At 43.9% G+C, this 23821-nt stretch overlaps 1 protein-coding gene across 17 annotated transcripts in view; it reads right to left on the reverse strand.

The window, feature by feature from the left end:
• Positions 1-23821, reverse strand: part of PDLIM5 (PDZ and LIM domain 5) — a 423776-nt gene that overhangs the window by 390375 nt on the left and 9580 nt on the right. For 13 of the 17 annotated variants that reach the window (XM_029597612.1, XM_029597608.1, XM_029597617.1 and 10 more), the window contains exons 2-4: positions 23342-23632; positions 22762-22940; positions 21031-21179 (exon numbers count right to left, since the gene is read on the reverse strand). In XM_029597612.1, coding sequence (XP_029453472.1) covers positions 21031-21126 — 96 coding nt within the window. In that variant the 5' untranslated portion in view covers positions 21127-21179; positions 22762-22940; positions 23342-23632. Of the gene's footprint in view, positions 1-7739; positions 7816-21030; positions 21180-22761; positions 22941-23341; positions 23633-23821 lie in introns of those variants that run through there. The other 4 variants (XM_029597592.1, XM_029597600.1, XM_029597605.1 and 1 more) reach the window with 3 other exon arrangements.

Raw genomic sequence — 23821 nt, forward strand, 5'->3', positions numbered from 1 at the left:
ATCTAGAGATCCCAGCAATTGTTAAGAGGAATAATTATGAGGAGAGCAGATCTTAAAGCAGAAGTGCAGCATTTATATGCTTGCCTGAAAAACAAGGTTTTAAGATGTTTGGTTTTGGTCCTTAAACAGACTTCTGTCCACAGATCATCAAGCAACAAGTTCCAAAACCCTGGCATGAGTTTCTGCTAGTTGTGCTTACCACAGAGTGGCAATATCCAAAAAATTACACCCTGCGGACTTCAGAGATTGAGAAGGCATATGCATCTTCAGGAGTGAGCTGAGGCAGAAAGGAGCGTCCTCATTCAGTACTCTGTGGATTAATAAGACCTGAAATTTGATCCTCTACTGGATCAGCAACCAAGAAAGATTGTAAAACTGGAGCAATATACCTGTCAGGATTCTAGCAGCTATATTCAGCACAACCTGGAGAACCACAGACTTTATGATGAAGACCGCCGACCATTTTAGTAGCTGCCCTCTGGACCAGCACTATTCGGTTTATATCCTTTGAAGGTACGGTCTCCAGAATTGTTCACAGTACTCCAAATGTGGTCTTGCCAGGGATTTACACAGAAGCAATGTATTGCCTCCTTTTTCCTGCCAGCTATTCCTCTCCCTGAGCACCTAAACATCCTTCTGGCTTTTTCCACCTTAAGATCATCAGATATGATCAAGAAGGAACAGCAGCAATACAAATCTGTTTTCTTGGCTTATTTGTTTTCATGAATAAATTCTGCTGACGCATTAGGGGTCTCTAGGAAAGCCCCACAAGAAGGATGGTAAATTGCAAACTCTTGACCCTGCTAACTGAAGCCAGAACAAGCAAGGGAGCACAATGACCACAGGGAACATGCTGAGAAAGGCTCGAATGACGGAAGTGTCCCAGGGAAAATAGGACTGGACGCAGGTCGTGCTACCTTTCATTGCAGCAGCGGAAAAATTGTCATGAATATACACACCCACAAGCTTTCAAGACCACACGGGCCCTCTCCAACGTCACTTCTGCAAGAGAGACCCATGTGGCCACTCTTGGCCTTTATCTTCTGCCAATTCTCTTTTCCAGCACTGTCCTATTACCAACTAGTATTTCACTAAGAAAACGCAACAGAATTATATATACCAGAGCTTGCTAAGATGAGAACAAAAATTCTAGTGCCACAAGTCTGGTTCACAGCACCATACAGCGTCTTCCACCCATCCACCCCCACCCAGTCAGGCAATCTTAGCTAATCAAATTACAACAGAAACTGCCAAAATAAAAAAGTTCTACTGCTTTCTGGCTCCTGGGCATTTGAAGAAATTCTTCTCTCCTTTTCTCCCACAGTCTCCCGTGTGGGCTGTGCTGGGAGCTGACAGATATGTAGGGGCTTATCTGTCAGCAGGAGCACTTCAATCCGTGACAACAGCTGGACCTATAGAAGATGAGAGAGCTATTAAGGGAGAAAAATCTTTAGCGTGCTGCTCTCTGTAATCACTCCTGTGCTTTCCTGGAGAGAAGGTCAAGAGACACATGATCACATACTCTCTCTTTAAAAGTATGTGTGTCTGTGTGTACATAGGCACACAAACACACACACACTTATTATTTAAAATATCTTCTAGCCCGCAACTTCCTACCATATGGTTCAGTGCAAAAATTAACATCCACAAAAAACATAAGACATCACAACATTCACATTCAAATACTTTCAGTAAAACAAAATAAAATAAACTAACAAAAACTTCTTTTAAAAAAAAACAAAACATTTTTTTCACCAATTTTCGGAACATTTTTAAATCTAGTTGCTCATGGAGCCATACTGGCAATTTATTCCATTCCATTGCTGCTACTGAAGAAAAAACTCGCAATCCAGTTTGCCCACACTTATACTGATTGGCCAAAGGAATACACAACTGCAAAGTTTCCGCCGATCTCAAGGACTGTTTTGGAGTATACAGCTCTACTGCATCTCGTAAAGCACAAGGATGTGCATGTTTAACAGAATGAAAACAATCAGCAATCTAAATCTAGACTCCATTTTACTGGTAACCACTGCAGCTCTCGCAACATGAGTGATACATGTTCCCTTCTTGAAAGCCCTGTGCCAGAGCAGTGGCATTTTGCACTAACTGCGGAACATGTATTAACTTTTCTGGCAGACCTAAATTACAAGGTACTACAATAGTCTAAGTGACTCAACACAACTGCTTGAACCACTGTCCGAAAGAGATCAGAGAGCAAAAAATGTTTTCAGCGGCCTAATCACCTTCAACTTATAAAAAGCTACTTTAGCTACATGACGCCCTTGAGCTTTCATTGACAACAGAGTCTAAAAAGATGCCCAGATAGTTTACCTCTGTCTGAATTGGCATAGAAAGGTCAGAAGTTACCTTCAACTCCATCTTAGGAGAACCAACGCCACCCTCTCTCACCCATAGTTTTCTTTATATTCAGAAACAGATAGTGATCAGTTAACCACTCTCTTACCTTACTAAAGATAATCAGCAGCCTACTTTCTGGTAATTCACCCTTGGGACCACATGGTAGAAAAATACTGAGTATCATCAGCACACATCACATACTTGACCTCTAAAGAGTGTAGTAATGACCCCAGGGAAGATAAATAAATACTAAATAAAAACGCCAAAAGGGCCAACCCCTGGGTCACTCCCCATTTGCCATGATGAGGTCTTAGTCCCTATCTGAACTCTTTGAACCCTATTAGTTAGATATGACCTAAACCAAGCAAATATTGTACCTTCCAGGCCATATAGTGCTAAGCACCCGAGAGGCATTTCATGTTGAACTGTGTCAAACGCTGCACTTAAATCAAGTTGGATAAGAATACCTGCACCTCCTCTATCCAAACATAAAAAAAAAAATCTACCTTATAAATGGGCTCTGACCGCAAATGCGCAGTAGAGAGCAGCTCTACCGCGCATGCGTGGGCAGGAGATCACGTCGGTCAGAGCGGAGCTAAGATGATGCTGGGAGGAGCAGCTGCGGCAGCGACGATATCGGGCGGGCCGAGCTACAATAGGTGGGAGGAGCGGCAGCGATATCAGGAGGAAATGCAGCGGCAGGAAGAAGCAGCTGAGGTGCGTGCTGGGGAGGGATCCCCAGAGACCTCCCTTGTGGGCCGCACTGAAGAGCACAAGAGGGAGAGGGAAGGGGGTAGGGATGAGAGTGAGGGATAGGATTGAGAGAGGGTGGGGAGTGACTGAGGGAAGGGAAGGGGAGTGGGAGGGAGGTGAGAGTATGGGAAGGAGGATGAGTGACTGAGGTGAATGAACGAGGGAGGGGAAGGAGGAGTGAGGGAAAAGAAGTGTAGATGGGTGCAGTGTCCGAAAACTGATCGAAAAAAAAATTTTTAATGTAGCCCGTTGTTACGGGCTTAACGGCTTGTAGATATATATGTGAGCATGTGTCCCTTGACACATACTTGCTGCCATGAGGATCCTTATTGGACTCCTATGCAGGTATCTAACTCAGGGCTGACCCTGGGGAGGGGGTGTGTGAGGCCCAAGGTGAGTCAGCCAGAGTGCCCCCCCAAGCTCCTACCCAAAATACTGAGGTACGCCTGGGGAAGGTGGAAGTTTGAATATGTCTTCTCATGTGGCTGCTAAGGTGCAGTCAGACAGATGGATATGCTACGACCCATTAGGCATTCACTGATTTTAAAATACAGAAGTAGATTTTTTGCACACCCATATACATACATATAATGGGGCAAGTGCAGCTGTATCAAAGTTATCCGCCATATTTTGTGCATTCAAAAAAATATCATTACCCCAAGTCTGTTCTTTAAGTGCTACATCGATGATTTCCGTGTGACCATGGCAGCCCCCCCCTCCCCCACCCCCCGGTGTATATTTTTAAAATATAAACTGATGCAAAAGCATACACCCTTTCGTTGATATAGTACATAATACAAGCACTTCAAGCTTTTGATACAGTGTTTATATTCCCATCAGTCCCTCCCTCCCTCAAAACCTTCACCAGCAATAGACATATCAAGATATGTATTGATACTATCGTGGGAAAGAGAGCAAAGTTCAGTCTAAACCCCAGAAAATAAAATCAGCTAAGTAGGAAAAACCCAGGTACCATTACTGTCTATAGCTGCAACTAGAGATAAGTCCCTGATCCCAACTCTGGTACATCAATGAACATCAAACAATCTTCGACCGAGGCTGCTGCCGTATCATGATTGGATCCCAGATCTTTTCAAATTTCAAAAAAAAAAAAAGAGTACAATGTTTTACGGCTGTCAGTTTATTCAAAAGGAACATTTTTTTTCTATTCTGCAGACACCAGTACCCAACAAAATTGAATCTGCAGCCTTCCAGCAGAAAGCGATTTTGCACTTAGCTGCAATTAGAATTTGTTGACCCAAAAGGCCAATTAAAGGCTGAAACCGGTTCAACAAGAAGATTCAATAAGGCACTAGTGGGAGAGGCTGATAATTGTAGACCACAAATTTCGTTAATCAAAGTATATACCTCCCGCCAAAATGCCCTAATGAAAGGACAGGTCCACCACACGTGATAAAACGTGCCTATTTCTTTACAACCCCTCCAACACAATCCCGCCAGTCCTAGAAAGCCTTTATTAAGGCGCGCCAGAAAAAAATGCCACCTCAAAAGAACCTTGTAGCTATTTTCTGTAACACTGTCAACATAGAACCTTTCTTGGCATATACACAGATTAAGTCCCACTCACATTCTGATAACACATACCCAAGATCATGTTCCCAAACCTTCTCATAGGATGGATTTCCTATTGGCTCACTATTAAGATAACTGTACAAATTTGAAGTCACCCACTGACTTCTGTCCGCATTATCATGCCACACTTCAAATTGTGTTTTACCTAGAAGTAAATCTTTGGGAATTCCAGTGGATGTCACTAAGTGTCTAAATTGTAGATAATAAAATGTGTGTGAATTATCTAAGGAAAATGTATCAGAGAGTTCTGAAAAGGGTATAATGCCACCCGCTGCCCACAAAGTACCCAATCTAGAAATCCTCTTATCCCGTCATCCCCCATGGGAAATTATCTTCCATTCCCAGTCTAAAATCCATATTATGATTAACAGAAGAACTAAGAAAATACCTCCGATTACCCATTAGCTTCCATACTTTCAGAGTATCAATAGATAACAGTAGGATGTTAATCCATCTCCAGGTAGATTGTGGCTGCCATATCATTGCCCATAAAGGCATAAAACTCACTAAATACTGTTCCAGCTGTATCCACTGCTTACGTTCACTTTTTCCATTCCAGTCTATTATGGACCTAGGTTGTGTAGCTGCCTAATACCATCCAATATGGGGGACACCCAGCCCCCCACTCAATTTAGATCTATATATGACGTTCCTCGCCATCCTTGGTGGTTTCCGTTTCCAGATGAATGCCAAGATTCTCTTTTGCCATCTTTTAAGAAATGCATTAGAAATATAGACTGGCAGGATTTGGAAAAAGACATCCCAGTCTCGGCAAAGCATTCATCTTTAATCACCGTAATTCACCGCAACCAGGAAAAAAAAATGCCCAATAAGTCTGACAGTTCGCCAAGTCCATCTGCAGCTCATGAAGACCCTCCTGGCTTTACAGTCTGAAGTCCCCCCCCCCCCTCCAATCAGTATTCCACTTTTAAAACGCTTACAATCACTCACTCCAGATATACAGCAGATCTAAATATATACCAGTAAGCTGACAACTCTACATGCATAAATCTCTTATAAATAGCAGGTCGTATGTGTAAAGGTTGCTACCGCCCCAGAATGCCCCTGGCCTGCCCCTTTTTTTACCAGTAGATTTACTCACAAACTCTCACATGCGCATGTAAGTTTGGGATTTATACAATAGCATGTATACAAATTTATGCTATTTACACGCGCGCATGCTGATTTGTATGTGCGCAGCTTTTGAAAATTCACCTTATGGAATATAGATTGGTAGGACTGTGATGAGGATCATCCTAGTAGCAGGCCAAACTGCATAGCTGACAAAAGCAACCATGCATAAAAAGCTTTCAAACACACAAGCTTCAAGTGGAGAATGAAATATAAAACTAAACCAAATCCCAGAATCCCCACCCCTCCCTACAAAACATAAAAAGTGCTTTTGCTCAAGGTAAGTGATGATGGACTTCTCTGGATAAAACATCTTTCTCGCCTGTTCTGCAGATCTTCCTGTCTTCGCAAAGTTCAACAGTCAAGCAAAAGCAGGAGAATCCACAGAGAAACTGTTTGTTGGGGGGATGGGAGAGGAAATAAAATAAAATAAGCTTTCAGAAAACTCCAGTATCTCTCTAATAACTCAGGCACGTCTTTTTTTCTTTAAAGGAAAGAAAAGATTATTCCATGAGAGAGGGAAACCATCTTCAAAAGAAGTTAAACAAAAAAAAAAAACACCAAACGTTTAAGTGTATCTATATGGCATGAAGCCGATAAACTTTAAACCCCTACAGCTGCCTCCCACATACCGAGGCACACCCATCATAATTTTCTTTTTGACTGAAAAAAAAGCTGCTGGTTAAAGAGGAGGGGGGAATGTTTTATAGCTGGAGCGCACCCGAGTCATTTTAGTGATGTGAAAGTACTGCATTAACAGTATAGAAGTATGGCCTATTCTTTCAGTGGATCATAAAGATCGCCATTTCACAAGACATGCCAGCCTCACCCAGCCAGCCTCACAGCAACAGCCCTTCTCCTACTATGCCCTGTGGGACTTATTTTCTTGCAAAATACAGTATGTGGTGTTCACTGCCGCTGCTTCCCCTCACTATTCTCTCATATTGCATTTCTTGGACACTACACAGACCTGTGTGTGCTGCACAGAAACAGGGCAAGTATTTTCAATGGGGAAAAATCAAAATACAGTACTTTTTTTTTTTTTTTACACTTGTGGGCAAAACAGAGAAACCTATCCCTTTGTCTATTAAGGATCATTTATTTTTGCTTTTGTATTTATTTATTTTTTAAATAAAAGTTGCATAGCATAAAGCCAAAGAGTATATCCTATGGGCTTCAGCAGATGCTTAAACTAGCTGAGGATGAAAGGGGAGAGGGCTATTTAGAACAAGACATTGTCAGCTTGGCCCACTCCCCACAGCCAGGAATGAAGAGCGCACACACACACACACACACACACACACACACCAATGCACAAAGTCCAGGAAGGTCACAACAGACAGCTGACCCGTTGTGCGAGACCAGAAATAAACCCTGCTGCTTCATTACTGCATTTTTGTGATGAGGAAGCTGGAAAATAAAAAGTATTTAATTAGTGCTATAACTCCAGGGGAAAATATTTCAGCTTCAGCGGGGAGAATAGAGATAGTGGAAGGAGGAGGAGGAGGAGGAACTCAATGTTCCATTGTATTAGAGACACTGCAACCCCTCCTACTATCAAAAAGCACCAGAGCAGGGTATCAGACCCTTAAAGCCACCAGGCTTATCTCCATTCTAAAAATGAGCACGCCACATGCTAACCACTCTAACAAAATGTTTCAAAAACTGAAACCATTCTAAAAAGAGAATATCTACTGATTCCAGGACGAGATGTCACTCAAATAATTTTTTGAACTTGTATGTCAGTCCACAGATACATAAGCTGACATTTTCAAGCGAGATCTGGAAATGAACCACAATGTTCTAAACACATTAAAGATGCATTTAATGAGTCTTTTGCTTAAACGATCCCACAAAGCTATCCTGAATACTAAAGCTACTGCTCACAGACTGCCTCCTACCTCTATGCAAGTCCAAGATCTATTTATCCTTCAAAGGGCATGGCGACCTTGGGGGGTGGGGTCACACAAACAGCACCTGCAAGGAGCAGAAAACACAACGGGGTATGCGCACCGTCATTATCTCCAATCTAGCATGGAAAATGGAAACAAAACAAAAACGCAGTAGTGTTACCTTACACCTCAATTTCAAGTCTAGACAGCTAAGATCAAGACAAAATTCCACGCCATACAAATATCACCAATTAAGCAGAGCCTCTCTCAACTATACAACGTATAGCCAAGGAAAGATGCAGGTGAGCTGGAAGTCTTCCAACAGCAGCAGAAAACTGAAAACAAACCACAATAGACAAGGATACCCAAGAGAAAAAGCAAGTTTGCTTAGCTGTAAAGATTTCTTTGTAGACAGCAGGATGAATTAGCCATTACACGTGCGTGACATCATCTGATGTCACCAAAAGAGGCCCAGCTCGATTAGCTCAGTACTGTTCTAGATTGAGGTTGTGTGTGTTAGGGGGGGGGGTGGTTTCAAAAAAACTAAAAAGCCTGTGAATGGGCTCCAAGGTGGTGGAATGGATCAGAAATTTGTTGACTGACATTCAACAGTGAGTAGCTCTAAATGAAACCTGCTAATGGGAAAGAAGTGAGATAAGTGGAGTGCCTCAAGGATCAGTTCCGTGCAATATCATTTTTGCTAAAGGGTTGGAGGGAAAAGTTTGCCTTTTTGCAGACAACAGTAAGATCTGCATCAGAGTCGACAACTGAAGGAATAGAGAAAATGAAACGCAATCTGAGTAAACTTGAGAAGTGGTCGAAGGTCTGGCTGCTGGGATTTCATGCCAAGAAGTGCATGCATTTGGATGCAGGAGCCAAAGGAACTGTGCATGATGGGAGATAAAAGTCTGATGTGCACAGACTGGGAGGGAGACCTCGGGATGAGAGCCGTCTGATGATCTGAAGGTAATAAAGAAATGTGACAAGGTAGTGCCTAAGGTCAGAGGAATGCTAAGCTACATAGAGAGAGGTATAACCAGCAGGAAAGCAGACGTGACAATGCCCCAGAACAAGTAATTGGTGAGGCTTCATCTGGAGTACTGTGTTCAGTTCTGGAGACCTCATCTCAAAATGGACAGAGACAGAATGGAAGTGGACCAGCGAAAGGTGACCAAAATGGTGTTGAATTTGCACCATAAGGTTTATGAGATGAGACTGAAGGACCTAAATATGCAATCCCTGGAGAAGAGAAGAGACAGGGGGATATGATACAGATTTTTAAATACCTGAAAAATATTAATAATGCATAGGAATCAAACATTTTTCAATGGAAAAAAAAATGTAGCTCCAAGGCAACAGGGTCAGGACCAACGTCAGGAAGTATTTTTTCACAGAAAGGGGGTGGATGCATAGAATACCCTCCTGGAAAAGGCAGTGAGGACAAAGACAGTAAAAGAATTCAAAAGCTCATGGGATAAACTCAGAGGATTCCCAGCAGCTATAAGATTGAGATGAAGAAAAGGGGTAACCCATGTTGACTGGGGTAAACTGTGCAGAGCAGCAATTACTCTAAAATAATTTAACAAAAACATCTTGCTGGGCAGACTGGATGAACTACTTAGGACTTTTTCTGATGACATCTGTTATGTTACTATGTTAATATGCAGAATCACCCTGTTGTGAAAACACTGCAGGTATGCCCAGTAGAAAACTATTGACTGCAATTAACTTATTCTTCCAGCCAAAGTGGTAGTTACATGTAACACTTTCCAGGTAAGAAAGTTCAAGTCCACCAACTCAAGAGATTCACAGGAAAGTTTCATGAGTTGAGCAAGGACTACATTGAGGTTCCAAGGCACTGGAGATTTCCTGACCGTAGGCTTGGAATGCCACACACATCTCATGAAATTTGATACTAACAGGAGGAGGGAGATCAGGTCAACTGCTGGTCATATGTTGCAATGGTATTTAGATGAAATTTAACTGAAGAGGTGCTTAGGGCTAAAAGAAAGAAAGGAGGAATGGATATTGAAGTCCCTCGGGTCACAGGAAAAAGCATCCAGCTGACTGATCCCACACCGAGAATTTCTTCCACTTGAAGCTGTAGGATCTTCTAGTAGAAGGCTTTCTAGCCTAAATCATCATGTCCTCTGCCTCCTTAGGAAAGAGTAAGGAGGAAAATATCCACATCATGGAGGCCAGCAATGGCAGGCAAAGTCTGACACGTTCCTGAGTGATGCAATCTGAGAGCTCCCCAATGAAACTGGAGGCTGAGCAGAAAGATGGCAGAGAAATATATTCCACACTTGACATGGTCATGCTTTGTCCTGGCAATAAAGAGAAATTGGTAGGTGAGCACAGAATTGACTGCTGCTCCAGTTTAGTGCACAAGAATCAGGAGCTGAACTGTAGCTTCTTGGAAGCATACAGCAGAACTGCTCAACCTTTGTTGTTGTCCTCGAAGCAAATAGGTCAATCATCGGCATTCTCCAAGACTGAACAACTTGTCTATGATCTTTTGATCCAAGGACTACTTGTGAGACTGCAGCATTCTACATTAGAGATGTGCAATCGTTTATCACGAATTAGGCAATTACAATGAAATTGCCTAATTCGTTGTGGTTCGGGGGCCCCGAAACCTGAAAAGGATTTTCCCCGAACTTCGGGGAAATTTTGTTTTTCGAGTTTGCGTGGGGAGAGGGGCACATTTTTTTTTTTTAAATTAAAAACCACCCCAAACATTTAGATTAACTATAATACAACCCCCCCCCCATCCCGATCCCTCCCCAAGACTTACGAACATCCCTGGTGGTCCAGCGGGGTCCTGGGTGCCATTTGCTCCTCCGTGCCCATGTGCGCCATTTCCAGCCTTGCTCAAAATGGTGCCGAATAGCCTCTGAACTACTATGTCACAGGGGCTACCGGTGCCATTGGTCAGCCCCTGTCACATGGTAGGAGAACCAACCAATGGCGCCGAAAGCCCCTGTGACATAGTATGGCCAAAGGCTATCGGCGCCATTTTGATTACTGGCAGCCGACAACAAAATCGCTCCCGGACCCCCGCTGGACCCTCAGGGATTATTGGCAAGCCTTGGTAGGCGCACGTCGGCTGCCAGTAATCAAAATGGCGCCGATAGGCTTTGCCCGTACTATGTCACAGGGGCTTTCGGCGCCATTGGTCGGTTCGCCTACCATGTGACAGGGGCTGACCAATGGCGCCGATAGCCCCTGTGACATAGTAGTTCAGAGGCTATTCGGCACCATTTTGAGCAAGGCTGGAAATGGCGCACATGGGCACGGAGGAGCAAATGGCACCCGGGACCCCGCTGGACCACCAGGGATGTTCGTAAGTCTTGGGGAGGGATCGGGATGGGGGGGGGAGTTTGTATGTAATGTACGAAAATGAATTTAAATGCTTGGGGTGGGGTTTTTTTTTAGCTTCATTTCCCACTTCGTTTTTTGGCCCAGTTTCGGTTTTCCTCGTTCCGTTTTTCCAAAAAACTAAACGAGAAAAACCGAATTTTACCACCGAGTCAAAAAACAACCCGGTAGAAAAAAACGAAGCACATCTCTATTCTACATAGGCAGTCTGCCAACCAGTTTTGGACTCCTGGAACATGGGTTGCCAGGAGATGGGCGTTGCAATGACCCTCCCACAACTAGATTCCAAGGGCTTCCTCGCAGAGGGCAATACGAGACCATTTTCTCCCTGCTATTTACATAGAACATAGTTACTTAGTTGTCCATCTGAATCAATATCCTGTTGCATGACATCAAGTGAGAGAACACTCCTAGAGCATGTGATAGGTGACAGCTCCAGCAAGTTTATCTGCAAATGGTGCTCTGCTGTGGACCACAATACTTAGGTCCATGCAGTCTCTATGTGCACCTTCCAGCCCTTAGTGGAGGCAACAGTAAACAGGATCACTTGATGTACTGGTACATGCAACAAGAGGTCCACCATGAAAACCTCTGGGTTCATCCACCAATGAAAGGATGCCCTCATCTCAGGGGTCATGAAGATTTGATAGGATAATAGGTGATAAAGTTAATTTCACTGGCTTCAGAGGGCACATCTGCAAACAAGGGAACTACAGGCTCTATTGCAATCATGTGCCCCTGAAGAACCAGGGCTGATCTCACTAGTGTTTGGTTTTGCTGCAGAAAAGAACTCACTAAGCTCATCGGTAATTTGGCCCTTTCAACTGTAAGAAAAGCCTTCTCTGTCTATCTAGGTTCCTATGAACTAGATCCTTTGGAGATAAGTTCAGGTTGGACAGAAACCCCAGAAATTGGAGAAGTCAAATAATCACTTTGATGGTCTCCAGTATTGCTATTGAAGATGAACTCATTACCAACCAATCATCCAGGTAAGGGAATATGCAGATTCTCTTCTGGCACAGATGCACAGCCAGTACTACAAGACATTTCGGGAATACTCTCAGAGCCACCAAGAAGCAGAAAGGTAACACCTTCCACTTGTAGTATATGTCCTTCACTACTAACCATAAGAATCTCTGGTGAGAGGGGTCAATGGAGAAGTTTGCATAGGTGTCTTTCAGGTCCACAGCACACATCCAACCTGACTGAATGAAGGAAAAATAGTCTGGAGCAAGTTCATTTCAATCCTCTCCTGAACAAAACAACTTGTTCAACACTCGCAAGTCCAGAATTGGTCTCAATCCTCCTCCTGGGTCAAAAGCAGCACCTCTGACCACAGTCCCAAGGGGGCAAGCTTGATCAAGGAGGTGGCAAGACAAGCCTCAAGGACCTCAAACTGGTCCCAGGTTTAGCCTGCAATTGCAGCTTCTGGGCCCTCAGCTGATGCCTTTCCCTTTGCCAGCCTCTAGCAGGCAGCCGCTACCATTAAAGAATGGAAAGAATCAGATACTGAAAATGGAATGGCTTGGAAGAAAACAGGAAAAGTACTGTTGACTGGATAGGACAAGTTGGTTCACCGCCATCGCTGATGAAACTGTACGATGCTCTGATGTTCCCTTAATCAGAGCTACAGTCTCCTTCGCTTTGTTACCAAACAAGTTGTTCACAAAACAAGGAAACATGTGCCAGACGGTCATGCATATGTTCATGAAAGCTACTCTCTGTCAACCAAGTGAGCCTTTGAGCTTTCATGGGAGCAACTGAGGTTCTGGCCTCAGTGTTAAAACCTTCATTCAGAGAGAGAATCAGATGTTCTTCACATTCTTCTATATCCTCTACAGCTCAGCATAATCCCGCTAGTTCCAGGTCTGATGACTCTGTCAAAGGTTTTAGTTTCTGCATACATTCAAATACTGTACCATGAAAAGCTGATAAGCCACAATACAGGACCTAAGCATGGAGTCCTAGAAGATCTTCTCAAACGTGGCCAACATCTTCAGGTCCTTTTAAGGAAGTGAGTTACAGTGATCAAGAGTGTGATCTGCACACTTCAGTGCCAACTCCACTACCACAGAGTAGTGTGGCAGCTGAACCACCCCAAAACCTGTGGAGGACTTCACCCTATACTTCAGATCCAGCTTTTGTTCACCAGAAGGCAGGATATTAGTGATGTCTGCCACATCCTTGTCTGTAGATGTTTGAGGAGTCAGAATGAACGCAGCATACAACAGAGGCTGAAGAAACTAAAAGCAGCCAAGAGGAAATCCACTCTCTGGTCTTCATCCTTCCTGACACTGATAAAAGCGTTTTTGCCAGCTTATGCAAGAGACACGAGTAGCAGAAACCTTCTGCAAATGAGTGCTAGGGCAAGTCAGTAAAGTGTCAGGAGGAATCCCAGTGGAATCCTCCTCCTCTCCCGAGCATGTTAGTGCACTGAGCTACAATCCCAATGACAACGATGCCAACTGGGAAGAACTCTGCTGCTCATAAAGGGAAGCTTCCAGAATGAATTCAGAGCTTACTAACGTGTCTTCATCCCCATTTGGTTTATGAAGGGACGCACCTGGAGAAGGCAAATGCACAACTTCAGGAAGGGGACTTCACCCCACTGCTGAAAGCCCCTGAGGTGACGTGCAAGCCTCTGGGGGGGCTTTGACCAGCACTGCTATGAAGGAAGATTTCTTCCTTCTTGGAAAGAGATGGCTCCAACCTCCCTCTCCAGTCCTCAGAGAGGCGAAAAAAGTCTTCACAAGTTCTGACAGACCCAGATTGTCACCTCTTCACTAAGGCCCATCAATGCCAGAGGCACCAAGTGGAAGCTTACAGTTGCAGTGTCGCTGTAGCTGCAGCTCCAGAGCACACTTGCCAGATACATTCATGTTACCTGCTGACTGGCGATATATTTGATGGACGGCGCCCTAAACTCCTTCTGAACTCGAACAGGACTTCTGCACATCGGCACCAAGGCACTGCATCCCAACAAGGATGGGAATCTTAGCAGGCCGCACCATGAAGAGCTCTGTGCCGACAAGACAGGCAGCACCAGGTCTAAAGAGAAGGTGTGGTTCGACGCTATCAGGATTTTCTGCGCCATGAAGAAGGATGGCACCTATGCTAGGAATGTCCTGCCCCTGCTTAAGGTTGCGGCTGGATCCACTGTAATGGCACAAGCTTCTTCAGTGCTAAACGGAGAAGGTCCTGGGGGGAGGGGTGTTCCCTCTTGTCTCTTGTGCTCTTTGATGCACCACAGTCAGCACCTTGCTCCTATGCGTCATGCTCAACCTTTGGCCTGAGAAGAATCCGGCACCACGGGGAGGGGGGAGCCTTGCCTGACTTGCATAAGCGGGAGGGAGAGGAGTCCCGCTTCAATTTTCTGTGCCAATAGTCTATCGACACGTCGCTCTAGAACAAGCCATGGCTGTTCTGCACCTTATGCAGCATCTCCATTTTCCAGATTCAGTGGTTGCTGCACCGGTGGGGACAACCTACTGCAACTGTGACAGTGGAAAGAATGATGACCCAGCCACAGGCATCAATAGCAAATCAAATACGAATCTGTGATGGATATCCGGTGTCTGTAGATGCAGGCCTTAAAAATCGCTGACTGCGGATTTCTCTTATTTCACACTTTTTTTTTTTTTTTTTTTTTTAAGCAGAACTGAAAAGTTCTTATAAGAGGCTGCCAAGGAAGCTGCTGGGAAAAGCAAAAATGAGGCAGGAAAAAAAAAATCTATGTCAATAACAGAGGCCAGATAAGAAAAATGTAGAGAGAAACTGGGAACATGTCAGTGCAGTATCTCGGTCAAAGCAAGAGTGAGGGAGCTCTTGAGGCAGCGTACGTTCACGGGCACTCAGTAAAGTCTGAGAGCTGGGTCTGGGTGGCATCATTAGACAAAGTCATGCACACATTGCAGCTGATTCATGCCTGCTTGTCGACAGAGAAACTTGTGTTCCCACTTCACAACCACATACTCTACAGATGCAAAAAAATTGACTGCAAGCACAGAGGGCTGCCTTTGGTTATTATGCCAACCATCAGTCTCTCATCTGGACACACTGCTCACAGTAGTCTTGCAAACTGAACGCAGGAATACTTTCAAGAAACCTGTTTACTGAAGAAAAGAAATAAGGGAAAGAAGAGAGGCCAAGAAAATTAAGTCTAAGCTAGTTTGTGCTGTTAAGTATCGTGCAATGCCTTGCACAAAGACATCTGAATACTGTTCTGATCTGGCAGCTGATGCATTGATTATCAGATCCAATCATCAGTAAATATTTAAGGGCAAGCGCTATTTAGGTCGCATTTCTTTCCTTTGCAGGACCCATTCAGACATGGAACTGGGAAGCAGAGAGTGGCACAACACAGAAACCCAAATCCCACAAATTGCTACAGTGCTGCCTGTGCAATTTGAGTTTCTGGAGATGTCACACTCTCTCCCCGCTCCCTGCCGGAATGTAAGGGTCCTAAAGGCTCAGATGCCTCTTATTTTTGACTGACATCAACACCTCTTTGGAAACACTGAACTGTACAGCTCTTAGCTAGGAGTCACAGTCTCAAAATGTCTTTGATCACGTCACCAGAAGTTCGGCTTATGAAACTGCTCTGCCAGAATTAACTTCCTGGCCCCTGCTCAATAGAAACTTCTATCTGATAATGCCATCAGAAAGGCAAGCCAGGTCTCTATTACAGAGATGTGTAACTACTGAAAGTGCAGTAGGTACCCTGGAAAGCTTTCTTCTATCAGGCACAACACAGGACAAAAGGGAAGGAAAAATTTATTTATTCCATTTCTTCTATGGGCTCAGCAGAGTCACTCCCCGTCCCTCCCATCCCAACCATAGGGGAAAAAAAAAAAAAAATCGGTGATATTGCTCTGCTCTGATGGCAAAACCATTAATGAATCATTGTGACACATCAGGCCCAGCAAATTCTGCTGCAAGAAGAGGAGGAATTGAAAGCAGAAGCCTACAAGGACTATATATGAAGAAGGGCCACAGGGAAAGGAAGGAATTCTGGCAAGAGCATAGTTTTATTTTTGGCTGGTGCCAGTGGGCCAGGTATTGTTTGCTCTTTTGATTTACATTCCGCCTTTCAGTCACTTCAAAGCAGATTACATTCAGGTACTATAGATATTTTCCTGACCCTTAATTCATACCCTGCCCAAATCTTTATTTCTTCAGATATTTTTGCATCATTTCTGTGGTTAACATTTTTTCCCACCGTTTTTGATATGTACTGAAAGGCATTAGCCTCAGTGTCTGACCCTGTGAGGGCCAACATTTGTTACCTGTAGCGGTGGAGCTTGGCTGGATGGACCCGTTCCCACTGCATCAGTGTGCTTGCTACTTTGGCCACTGCATTACAAACACAAGCTGTGCCAGGCTCCCATTAGTAACCAAGGCCAAAGTGCAGCCCAGCTTCACAACCTGACACAGAGGGAGGGAAGGGAGAGGGTGCTTACCAATAACAGAAACTATTTAAGTTCTGCCCTCATCTCGTGTCATCGCCAGTAGCCCCCTTGGCTGGAGTTTCAGCCCCTTTTAAGATTTGCTTCCCTGCAATAATTCTATACAGCATGTGTTACAGAATGTTTTAGGGAATAAACTGGTAGGATAACGATAACAGGCAATGACGCAGGTGGGAGCAGCGGTAAATGGAGTTTTGGTGATCCCCTGCGGCAGGTGGCCGTGGGCTGCCGAAACGCTGCAGCGTCAGAAGAGCAAGCTGTAAGCACATGTAACTGAATACATTTGGTGGCTTCCTGACCTACTATAGCACTGCAGGTGGAGAAGGCGGCTTTGGAGAGTATGTGATAGTCCCTGCGATTTCTACAACAGCAATAAATTGGAACAGGAAGGGAATTTAAAAGATCAAAATGGCGGCCAGTGACAACTGTGTTTGAGAATAAGGAACTGCTGTGGTAACAAGGGAGAAAATAAAGTGTACATTGAGTCGATGTGAATTTTGAAACAGCAACAGTGATCGCTGGAAGAAAGATCAAGCAAGGTGGTCTAGAATTGAAATACACAGTAGACTGAGTAATCATCTATAAGAACAAGTACACCTATAAGAGACAACAGCCGTGAGATAAGAACTGTGGGGTTTGGGGGAATCTGATTTAACAGTGTGGGGTTAACAGAAATTGTTTGTGCAGTGCTAAGGTCAATTCAGGAAACATGACATAAGATATTTACGACATACATAATGACAGAAGCTGTATAGTTAAGATTGTCAATCGACTAAAACTCACAAGAGCCCCAATGTTACAAGAATCAGTGTCCGTACTCAGTGAAAGTAACGCTCTGTCAAATATCCAAAAATACACCAGTACTGTAAAGTTAAACAAACAGACGCTATGGTTAATTTTGACCCGTCATAATAGGCTTCATCTGAGTAGCAGTTTTGCTAGATGATATGCCTTATTTATAATCATCGGTCAATGATAAGAGTCAATTTTTTCACAATTTTTCACAATTTTTTCACGGGCACAGCGATGGCTTCAGCAATTGCACTAAGCTAAGTTCACTATCACATTAAACAAAGAAAATAATTGAAAAAATTGACTCTTATCATTGACCGATGATTATAAAAAAGGCATATCATCTAGCAAAACTGCTACTCAGATGAAGCCTATTATGACGGGTCAAAATTAACCGTAGCGTCTGTTTAATTAACTTTACAGTACTGGTGTATTTTTGGATAGTTAAGATTGTCTCCATAGATATTGGAAGGTGAGAGTGGGTGTGGGTTATGAATGTGGGATGAGTGTGAATGGAGAGATTATGTGGTGAATGTGAAAAGGGGAGGTTATGTGTTATAGAAATTAAAAAGCTTTGGGAGTGTGTGTAGGATAAAAAGTGAGAAATTAAGGTATTATTATTATAGATCATTTGTATGTTAAGTGAAAATTGTATAACAGAAGAAGCATTGTTAAGGCAGTGAATTGTAATAATAAAGATACAAATTTCACAAGGAGAGTGGGTTGTATATTGATAGTGACTGTGTTCCTGAAGGTAATTCAGGGTTTTGTTTTTGCAAGGATAAAATATACAATAGGAAAAAGTTTCACATGGAATATTTTATTAATTTTATTTAACATGTTTTGTATACCGTATATTCGGTTTTGCCATCATAGTTTACAGGGCAGGAAAATTAGGAGAGTAACAACAGAGTTTTCACAAAGAATTTCAAAGATTAAGTTGAGTAACATTGGGGGATTGATGGGGGGTAAGTTTATACAGGTAAAAAAGTTCTTAGATGTCTATTGTAGAGTTCGAGGATTTATTGATCCATCATGGGTTGATCGGACGATGTTTCTGTTTTCTTTTGAGTTGTCTGGTTGGGAGTTTGATGGTGTTGAATACACACTGATATGTCAATGGCAGCTGCTAGCCAGTCCAAAAAAAATAATGCCTCGTTACAAATAAGCATGAAATATAGTTATGTTAAAAACACATGGTCTGAGTGGCCCATTTGAAGTTAAAATAAAATTATATATATATATATATATATATATATAAAATATATAAAAACTATATATAAAATAGTTTTAAAAAATATGTAACTCAATTTGTTGTACAGTATTCACAACCCTTTGATCCAAGGTGGTAATGCAGCTTACATAATAATGTGCCTGGTGACAGCCAAATAAACTCCCACCACATACATTTCATCTGGGGTGTTTTGGTGGGGGTTGGAATTCGGGCATAGCTGGATGAAGACTTAAAGCTCTTGGGGAATGGTAGGCAGCAGTGAAGTTGTAATCTGTTTTTATTGTGGTAACTGGTAACTTAGTATATAATTTTTTTTAAATAAATAAAAACAGTTAAAGTGGGCTTTAAATAAAAAACAAAAACATTTTAAACAAAAAGTTACATGTTTTGAGCCCAAACTGATGTGTATGTCTAGTGAATGAAAAGAAGGGTAAGAGAGAGGCCTGCTTCATGGCATAGGCTGTAGCGCTGGGGATCCAGGTTTGGATACCGTCCCATCTGTGGGCACTGACTGGGCCTAGGCACGCTCAGTCCAAGAAGAGAGGTTGTAAAACCACTTTGAGTTAGAATTGGAAAAGCAATATAGAATATGAAAAGAGCCAGACACTAGAGTGGCGGCCCCTGCTGGCCAACTAATGGAGCAGAGGGTGCACCTCAGGGAGGTGCCACACAGGCCACCCGAGCACGCCGTTGGCGAGCGGCTCGGGAAGGGTGTTTGAAGATGGAGTGTGAAAATACAGAAAAAGACTCCAAAAACAGGCAAAATGGACGGCACTAAACAATTTACACAGACCAGGCTTGCTCAACCCTCAGGTTTGTGCTGGAGAGCAGAAAAAGAAAATTCTGAATTTTCCCAACAGTACCAGAAATTTCATTATATTTATTTATATTCTGCTTTTCGGCGCTGCCAATTGAATTACATTTAGGTATTTCCCTATCCCTGGCATGGAGGCGTGTGCCACAGATGAGGAGAGGGGAAAGGAAGAGCTTCACCTTGCTGGTGGCGGCTCCCTGCACAGAAGGCACAAAAGAGCACTTTCCGTCGCTGCCCTTTGCCCCGGGACATGCCAAGCAATGCCCTGTTTCCTCCTACCTGGACAGGCCTGCCTCTCTCCCCCACTCTCTTTGGCCCACCAACCAAAGGAGGTGTTAGCCTGTTGGGGGCCATAAGCAGGAGCAGGGAGGAGCAGAACCCTGCAGAGAAATTTATAAAAAAAAAAAAAAGTGCATCCAGGATATCTGGAGCTTCCTGGGCACCTAACCAAATGCTTGGTCTACATATGCCAGGCGCCAGCTCTGCCACCAACATCTTCCCCCTTCTTTCCTCTCCACAGTTTCTCTTACCTACCTCAAGTCTGCCTGTGCCTCCCTCTTCTGTACCAAGCCTTGGCTTTTCCTCCACACAGCAACTGCGGGGCCCCAGGCTCCGCTTTCCTAGACCCTCCTGTCTTTCTCTCCCTCTTGTTCCCTTCTCCTCTGACACAGCATGCATGGCGTGAGTAGGCCGCTGCTGAAAGCAGGATGTGCTTTTCTCAGCGCCCAGTGCTCAGCCTCCTCCCGTACTGTACCGGTCCATCAGTAAAAGCAGAGCAGGAAGAGGCAGGAGCACGACCATGTGCCTCCCCCGGTCCACATGTTACCAAGTCACTAGCCAAACTTCTATTACCATTCACCACTGACAGTCCAGCTCTCTCTCTCACATCAAAAGGCATTCGTTACATTGCCTCCTAGACACAAGAATTGCCTCCGATGCAGCTAGCACTTTGATTCACTTAGGATCCTCACACCTCTGGCAAAACGCAGAGAAAACCTTCAGTAAATATGGGTCCTGACAGCCCAAAACTATAAAATGTAGAAGACTTTGGTAGTTACAGTGCTTTACCATGCACAACCCCAAAGGATTAATTTGCAAGATTAGGCAAGACACCATAACAACATCTGAGAAGGGGGAAAGAGTAAATCCTGCTATACGACGCAATGCAAACCTAACTAAAACCCAATCCGAGCCCCTTTCCTTCAGCATAGCAGGTCAAAAAAAATATCTGCAAACGTAAAAGCTTCAACACAGGAAGCACCAACTGCTTTAACCCATTCCAGGCAAAGAACAGCTGTTATTTCACAAACATGCAGCTCTAATCAACAGCAATGCGGCTTCTAAAAAGACCTCAAATTTCAAAGCCAAGGAAATATTAACCTGTCTTACAAGTAGATTAAAAAAAAAAACACAAACCACCTTTTAAATGCCAGCAGCCTCTTCTCAGAGGACAAGCTTCCCCTCCCCCTGCCTGGGATAAGTCAGCGGCATATCTTGCCTTCAGCGGGCAGATCTTGCTGCAGGAGTGCCCAGCTGCACAGATTTAGGGGGGGGGGAGGGACGACCACAGGATGCAGCGAGCATCTGCCGGGAGGAGGTCAGAGAAATGCTTACCTTGGAGATAGTCAGGGGCATGTTGAAATCTTTCCCACCTTGAAGTCTGAAACCCCAGGGAGCTGGACCCACCAGAGACACGCTGTAGTTGCTCATGATGCCTTTTAGCTTGGAGGGGGAAGGGATCTAAATTTAAGCAGCAAATACACCTGTTAAAAAGGGAGAGGAGAGAAAAGCAATTAGACCAGAAGTCAGCGTAAGAAAGCCCATTACACCTCTGACTGCCCAGATACCCACAGACATTTTTTAAATGAAGACCAATTAATTAGCCAAGTGGTGCAAATTAATAAAAACTCCAGTCCTTGCTCAACTGACTGTGCCTGCAGCACTTCCGAGGCTCGGGCACTTGATAGGCAAGAGTGGCTATGCCACAACCATGCCCCACTGCCAAGCGCCCTCTCATACTACTAAATATAATTCTGATCGTTAGAGTGCCACTGGATATATGCAGAGCACTGAACACCACCAATAAATACTCACGAATGGTCATACCCCTTCCCCACAAAACTCCTGCAAACTAAGTGGGTTCCTGAAGCAAGGTGCAGAACCTTGCCCAAAGTCACATGGAGCCATCACTGGAATTTTAATTCTGATTTCCCTGGTTCCCAGTGCACTGCTCTAACCCAGAGTTGGGCAAACCAGGCTCTGGAGGCGAATCGGGTTCAGGTAACCATCCCTACACCTATAGCAGGTCATTCCCCAGGCCCAAATGTTTGCCCACCCTTGCTCTAATTACCTGCCACTCCTGCTCCTCAGCTCTCACCAGTTACAAGGTGGACATTTTCTGCAGGCATAGCCATGAATTACCCTGTTTACCAGGGCCGTCTCCCAGCTCCCTCACCACCCCCACACCGCATCGCTCCTGCAGGTCCATAGGGTGCATTCCACCTGCATAGGCCCAAAGCATCCCAATCACCTTTCAGACACTGAATTCTGCTGCGGGTCATTTACCTATTGCAATAAAAAAAATTTTAAAACCCCTATGCTCGTTACTGTCACAGCTTCTATCGTATCTGCTACTTTACAGATTGTCCTAAAAATATGTAAATAGATAAGCATGAAGGGCACCAAATATTCCAACATTTCCAGACTAAAAAAAAAAAAAGCCACAAAAAAAAAAAAAAAAAGAATTTCTGGCCTCTTTTTATGTGATTTTGCAATCTGTGCTGATTGTGATTTGTATTGCCCGGGATGGGTCTCAGAAGATTTTGTACATTCTCTTCTTAGGCTAATTTTCATATTAACCCAATAAAAGGGATCACAGACCTGCAGAGAATCCAGATTTTCTCCAACACAGATATAACAACTAAAAAATACTGCGCCACAAAGTTTTGACATTTTTTTTGCTGCCAGACCAAAACCCCTCAAGGCCGGAGTCTGGTACAACGCAGAGGCGAGGCTCCTGCGCTCAGATATTTGCTGGTACAATTACTAAAGGTCATAACTGCCAATCAGCAGAGATTCCAGGATTATAAAACCCCTCTACGTTTCCATCCTGCAAGGCACCAGTGCACTGTCACAAGAGCTTTGCATTTCAGCCCTGCTCGCCTTGTATCAGTTCCGATGTTACTAAGGGATTTCTCTTGCTTTCTTCTCTCTGTGGTGGAGGAACTTTTCCTGGCTACAGCTTGAAGCATTTGCTGTCAGTTTCCTTGTCAGAATTTCAAATAAAACTTTATAGCATCAGCCTTACAAAAAAAAAAAAAATACTTGAGGCTGCAGGTGACCTACCAGTTAGAATGATGGACTGGGAACCAGGAGAGAGCCGGGTTCAAATCCTACTTCTGCAACGGACACTCCCTTTACCTCCTGTCTTCACAGGTGATCGTAGCGCTATGGACTTATTGTGACTGAATGCAGTTTGCTGTGAAGTGCCTGGGTGGGAGTGGGGGCCGTTTAGGATAAAAATGCTGAAACAAAATATTTACAACTTAGAGAAGGCAAACTTCACAAGCACAAAACAGTATGAGAAAGTTCACTCCCATGCTCTCTACTCATGTGCCACCCGAATGTGACTAGAGGGGGCACTGTGCCAGTCCCTACAAAAAAAAAACAGTACTGCCTCTGATCTACCACACCACCAATGCTCCTGCAGTGCTCCCTTTCTACCCACACCTAGTTCCTCAGGATACAGCGCTCCCTTGTCCAGGTCACTTATTCACCACAATGCCCACACACACACACACAGTCACATAATCTGTGCTCACCTACTCAAGAAACTTAAGACACTATTTGCAATTATACACACTAAAATTGGAGAGAAGGCAACAGAAGCAATCAGAAACATTTAAAAAATTCAAGAGCTACTTACCGGGCCAAAGAAGTGTGGTTTCTCGAGCTGGTGGGTCCCAGCACAGCAGTTACACCTTCACCCTGCAGGCAGCCAAGCAGGACACCGACAGCTGACACCAGCCAAGGGCCGCTCTCTGGTTTTATCTCTCTGGGAAGGGAGCGCTGCAGGGCGGGTCGCTGTAAGAGTACACCACTGCACAGGAATACTCCACAGATTTAAGGCAGAACTTCCACCGAGCGCCAGACAGCCACCAGTGACCTTTGCCCACCTGGCTGAAATGCGATGTTGTTGTAGCAACCTTCGAAGCTGCTAAAATAAAGAAATAAAAATAATAAGATTTAAACAAACAGTTTGGGAAATCAAAAACCTTAGAAACATACATAAGCTGGGAAAACACCCACAAGAATCTCCCAATGATGGAAAGTTGAAAAAAACAAATGTTTGAAAACTCCCTTTTTTAAGCTAGTCTTTTTTTTTTTTTTTTCCTATGGGAAGATC

The sequence above is a fragment of the Rhinatrema bivittatum genome, chromosome 1 (assembly GCF_901001135.1).
Source record: "Rhinatrema bivittatum chromosome 1, aRhiBiv1.1, whole genome shotgun sequence".
NCBI classification, from domain to species: Eukaryota; Metazoa; Chordata; class Amphibia; order Gymnophiona; family Rhinatrematidae; genus Rhinatrema; species Rhinatrema bivittatum.